Raw genomic sequence first — 5,632 nt, 5'->3', positions numbered from 1 at the left:
CGCCGGTGTGGTGGGCGGCCGGGAGGGACTGCAGCGATTCCCTCCCCTTCGCCGGCCCCGCGCTACCGCAGAGCTCTCGGCTCGGGGGTGGAGGTGGGCCCGTCCCGCCTTGGGGCGTGTGGGAGGAGCTCCCGCAGGAGGGAATTTCATGTCAAGTGACCGCGATGATCTCCGTCCCGTAGGTGCCAAGAGGTGGCTGGAGTGGAGGAGAGAGATCGAACTGCTCTCCGATGTCGCCTACTTCGTCCTTACCACTTTGTCAGGTACTGTGCCGAGGAGCTTCGGATTTAGCATTTCATACAATGGTTTGGGTCGGAAGGGACCTTAAAGACCATCCAGTTCTCCCCCCCTGCCCTGGGCAGGGACACCCCCCCCCAGCCCAGGTTGCTCCAAGCCCCGTCCAACCTGGCCTTGAACACCTCCAGGGATGGGGCAGCCACAGCTTCTCGGGGCAACCTGCCCCAGGGTGAAAAATGAGCTTTCTGTCCTGGGTGGCAGCTGTTTGTTGGCGACTACCAACTGGAGAGAGACTGCGTGACAGTGATTTGTTTAATGTGTTTTTTTGATTGTTGGTTTTTTCTATAAATGCCTCTTATTAAATATGAAACCACTAAATTGTCAGCAGTTTGAGTTCAAATGCAGCAGTTTATCAACCCAGATAATGTTCTTCTAAAAGCAAGTTTCTTTTTAAAAAGGGAGGTATGACACTATGAAAAAGTATCCCTGCTTTAAGCCTAAAACCATTGCAGATACTGACGCTGTAGATGCTGATGTACACATAATGCTCACCTCATTCAACACAAAAAAAAAATGCAGCTGTTTCTGAAACTCCAAATCCTGATGTGTTCCATCCTGAGCAGCCTGTCACCACTGCTCAGCCACACTGAGGATGCCATTGCCATCTCACCCTGCATGTTTTCTGTTACACACATTATTTAGGTTACCAGACTCTGGGTGAAGAGTATGTTAACATTGTTCAAGTCGACTCAACCAAGAAAAGGGTACCTTCTTTTCTTCGACGGGCCGTCTTCATTGCTCTTCATACTGTAGTACCCTATTGCTTAGAAAAGGGATTGCTGCATCTGGAACACGAGTTGCAGACAGAAGCTGATGAGTCCGGAACCTCGCGGAGCAACCCAGCACTTGGCTTATCCAGTAGGACCTTAATACGAAACTGGATACAGAAACAAGTTGGGGAGCTTACGGAACAGCAGAAGAAAACAGTCTTACAAGTTGTGCATGTTCTTAAACAATGCATACCTTTACTTCATCGACTACATCTGGCAGTATTCTACATAAGTGGCACTTTTTATCACCTGTCTAAAAGAATCACCGGAATCACGTATGTAAGTGGATGTATTTCTTGTTTGAAAGTAGTGTCCACTGCAGTATTTTTGCCTCTTTGGGGCTGCCCTGTGTGTAAAAGGGATATAGAATTTGGCTGTAGCTGATTATAATATGGGCAGAGCAGACTGGGTTAGAGGGAAATTTTTAATATTACGTAGAGGGGTTATGAGTCCCTGTAGTTGAAAGGTTAAATGTGAATGAACTGTCAGAAGTTAATACCCTTTGTAACTTCAGAACAGTCTAGTCCAGTCTGTCTTTTGCATATACACAAAAATTGAGAACTGGCTTAACAAACCCATGGTGAATACTTAAATATAGTTTTGAACAAAAATCAGTATGCGTTTAGATACTATTTTTCTATATGAAGAGCTTAATTTCACATCATCTTTTCAGTAAGTATCTTTCCAAAAAACATCAGCCACTGGCCCAGGAATGTGTATAGACAGAAGACTCCTCAACAATTCCCAATGTCAGTGTGGAAAAAGAGGTGTCTTAACTATTTGCTCAGAGCTACATAACAAAACCAAACCAATTAAAGCAGCAGTTTTGATGGACAGACAGACAACTCAAGACAACTGATCTTCGCACAAAGTTACATGTAGCCTGACTAAACGAGATGCATTCAGGATACATTAGACCTCCTGAGAGACAGCAGGTTGCTAAGTCTTAGAAATGTGTCAATTTTTTGGACAGAAATGAGAATACCAAAGCAAGAATTTATTGATATGGGAAGGGGCAGGGCATAGTTTCATAAAACCACAGTAAAAAAACTTCTCTATTTCTGTAAACTACATAGCTGCATTTTGGAGGACTGCAAGGAGAAGATCAGAGTATTCAATCAAGTTACAAGTTTCTTGGAATAATTTCACTCTTCCATCTTCTTCTGACAATTGGCATTCAGATGTACAGCTTCAAACAGAAGCAGAGAGCAAGGCAGGAATGGAAACTACACCGCAACCTAGCTCATCAAAAGTATGATGATTTTTACTTACTAGGAAAGAGGTGGATGCAATGGTGGGAAATGTAATAGCTTTCATGAACAGGGAAAACACTGGAGTGACGCTTTCACTTAAGTTCCAACCTGATGTTATGTAACTTTTGATGCATTCCTCACCGTTTTAAGCATCTCTTAGATTTCATGCTTTGCTTTCTTGTTTCTTGAGATCTTCAAGAAAAGGGTTAATACTTGAAGATGGGGTTTACTTTAAGATTGTGTTATCAAATATTTCTTACAAGCAGGCTAAATAAAATTAAGTAACATGTAACTATGTTAATTAGAAATACAACCAAGGAACAAACTGCTGGGCGCCACTCCCGCTGCACTTTGTGTTTGGAAGAACGGAGACATACGACAGCCACACCTTGTGGCCACCTGTTCTGCTGGGAATGCATCACGGCATGGTGCAACACCAGAGTAAGTACAGAAGGACGAACGGAGGCTGGAAGGGGTAAACGTGATGAAATTTCTACTTGATAATACCTGTCAGCCTGGGCGTTGAAGTAACACCCTTTCTCTCACTAAGGCACCCAAAAGCCCCACACGAGAGTTTACCAGGACCTATATATTTTATTTAGAATAGAATGACTATGCATTACATAGATGAGGTAAATAAGGTGAGCAGTTTTCTGTCCCAACCATTGAAATGCAATCAGACTACTGTGGAAGTCAGACATGGAGAGAATTCCTTTATCTACACACCTAGGCTATCATTCTGACTGCAAAGAAACAACAAGAGTGTTAATGTTGTGAAGCCTTCTTCACCTCATTTCCAGTGAAAAGGAATGAATAAGTTATAACCAAACTGAGTTAGCTTTTATGCATGGTATTTTCAACTCGGATTTTGCTCTGGATTAATGAAATACAACAGAATTTTCATCCATTAAGGATTTTATAGACATTATGGAATAGGACTTTGTCCATTTGTTTTCTTTAAAGAATGAAAACTGCTTGCCAGAAAAAAGGCATCAAGTGTTACTTACAAATAAGATCTTTGCCCCAGAGACTATGGCTGTGCTATAATTTAGATGGATTACTGCAGCTGTTCTAGAAATGAGTGGTGCGATCTACTTAAATTTTCCTACACAGATACTAGTATGGCTGTGGTGGAACAGAATCAAGCAAATAGAACTTCTCAGAGAATTTCCCTAAGATCCAAAATCAATTTTGACACTAAAGTCAGTATAGGCAAAGGCCTGTATTGAAAGGCATCAAGGTTATACCTATGCAAGCTGTTAAGTTCTACGACAGATACACCTTTTGAAGACACAGACTACAAGGCAACTTGCAATGAGCTACTGCCTTCCTAACGCCACCCTGACACAAATCAGGAAACATAGAAAGTCACTTCAGATTCGCTTGTAAAGAGCTGGCCATGTTCATCAGTCCTGCCTGAATGCTGTCAGAAGCTGTGGTAGAAGCTTTCATCTAGCTGCAGGGAAGGAGTGGTAATCTACTGAATTACTCAGATGTATTTTCCAAGGTTGTGAAAATAGATGCTCTTATTGGGTAGTCAGATTCATTTAATCCTTTTTTAAAAAGAGGGGTGGGAAATCACTCAAAGCTGACAGTTAGTAAGCAGATGCAAAACGGATTTGTATCTATCTCCCAAAACTTTAGTTTGGGCTTTTATGGTTTCCAGTAGGAAGCTGAAGCATGATGAGCTGAAATTTTCACACACATTTTCGAAGTTTGATTAGAGTAACAGGTAAATTATCCTTTTGCACTGTGGTCTTATTCAAGCTTATTTGGTCCCTTATGTGGTTGGGCATCAATTAAATAAAAGTTGTTCTTGTAATCTAGAATGAAGATTAGTCCTCACTTGCCATAACAACTCTGACTGCAAAATTAAGGAAGAACTTCAAACAAGTTAGCGTTAGAAATTGCCCTGCTGACTCCCTGCTCGAAGTATCTTCAAATAATGTGGAGGCAATAGAAATTTGAATGTAACAGAAGTACACTTAGAAGGCTACTGACAATTTCAGTTGTCAATTTTCAGTGAGTAGTACCTGACAATAGAGCTATATCTGTTTGGGGACATTTATTTTAGACCATTTTTTGCATTACTGTCAATTCTAAAGCTGTCCCAGATGCACATATCTGTAGGGAGACAGTATTAAAACTGCATTACACAGTGGTATTTCAAATCTGAAAACATCCATTCACTATAATTGCATCTTTACCTTATTCTTTGCCCTAAAGGCTTGGTGACTAATTTACTACTCAGAGAGCCGTTCAAGGTCCACGGTAGAGGATTTTGTTTCAGATACAAAGACTTAAGCTTGTTTTTTTCTTAACACTAACAACACTTCTAGTCTATTGGAATGTACCGACCCAATAAATCCCTTTGACACTCCTACTGGATTCACCAAGCAAGGATACAAAAATTTTAGAGCTCCGATTTGGAGAGCTGAGAGTATCTTATAACACACAGTCAGTATCTTTAAATACTACTAGTGTACATGAATAAATGTTTCCTCATACTGGCTCTAACTGCAGTTTTTTCTGATTCCACTTGTTAGCAAAATTAACTGAAGAAGTTAATTGCCACCTAGATTAAAAAACAAACACACACACAGAGCAAAAGAACTGTTAAGAATAGATCCAGTTTTTCACCACCCATATCACCTCAAGTTGCTTTTTAAATTGGGTTAACTTAGAGTGCTTTACATGGTTAAGCTTGCATCACAAACTGGACTGAAAACATGGGTTTTTGAATTACGGATGCCAAATATTTTCTAGAAGTAGCTAAACAGTTATCTTTGGATTTTTTTAACTTTTAAATACACCAATTCAGTACATCTATCTAATTTCTTTTCTTTTTGTAGACAGAATGTCCACTGTGCAGAGAGAAGTTTCATCCTCAGAAACTGATCTACCTACGTCACTATCAACTGTAAAGGAAAAAATCTTCTATTTCATGGCAAGGACCACAGCTCTCATACCCTTTATGAAGTTACCATACAGCTTGAGTTAGTCCAAGAAAAAGACTATAATTGAACTGCTAACTGCCTGTGCAAGGTGGTACTTCATTCCTGTTTTACAGAATAAATCTATTTCTGCCTCTGCCCTTATGTTTCTTCTAACATGGTTCTTGACCATTTTAAAAATACGTCTTACACAAATCTAAGTTTTCTTCACTCTGGACAATGAAGGATTTAAATCAGATTCCCATTCTCTAAATGTAAGTGTAGATAACAAGTCTTCCAACTTTTCATAGACTGTGTAAGGTATCAGTAAAATCCTACGATTAGTAAGACTCCCTTCCTCCTGTAACATAACAGTAAG

The 5,632-nt window shown here is 40.3% G+C and overlaps 1 protein-coding gene across 1 annotated transcript; it reads left to right on the top strand.

The window, feature by feature from the left end:
* The first annotated feature begins 148 nt into the window (after nt 1-148).
* Nucleotides 149-5,411, top strand: PEX10 (peroxisomal biogenesis factor 10). Its single transcript, XM_009889675.1, has 5 exons — nt 149-263; nt 940-1,346; nt 2,144-2,319; nt 2,626-2,761; nt 5,173-5,411. Exons 1-5 carry the CDS (start codon nt 149-151, stop codon nt 5,242-5,244), a joined length of 906 nt encoding a protein of 301 aa, XP_009887977.1. The 3' UTR covers nt 5,245-5,411.
* The last annotated feature ends 221 nt before the right edge of the window (nt 5,412-5,632 follow it).

This window comes from Charadrius vociferus, unplaced genomic scaffold, assembly GCF_000708025.1.
Source record: "Charadrius vociferus isolate BGI_N301 unplaced genomic scaffold, ASM70802v2 scaffold477, whole genome shotgun sequence".
Taxonomy (NCBI): Eukaryota; Metazoa; Chordata; class Aves; order Charadriiformes; family Charadriidae; genus Charadrius; species Charadrius vociferus.
This window is presented reverse-complemented; position numbering and strand designations above follow the sequence as displayed.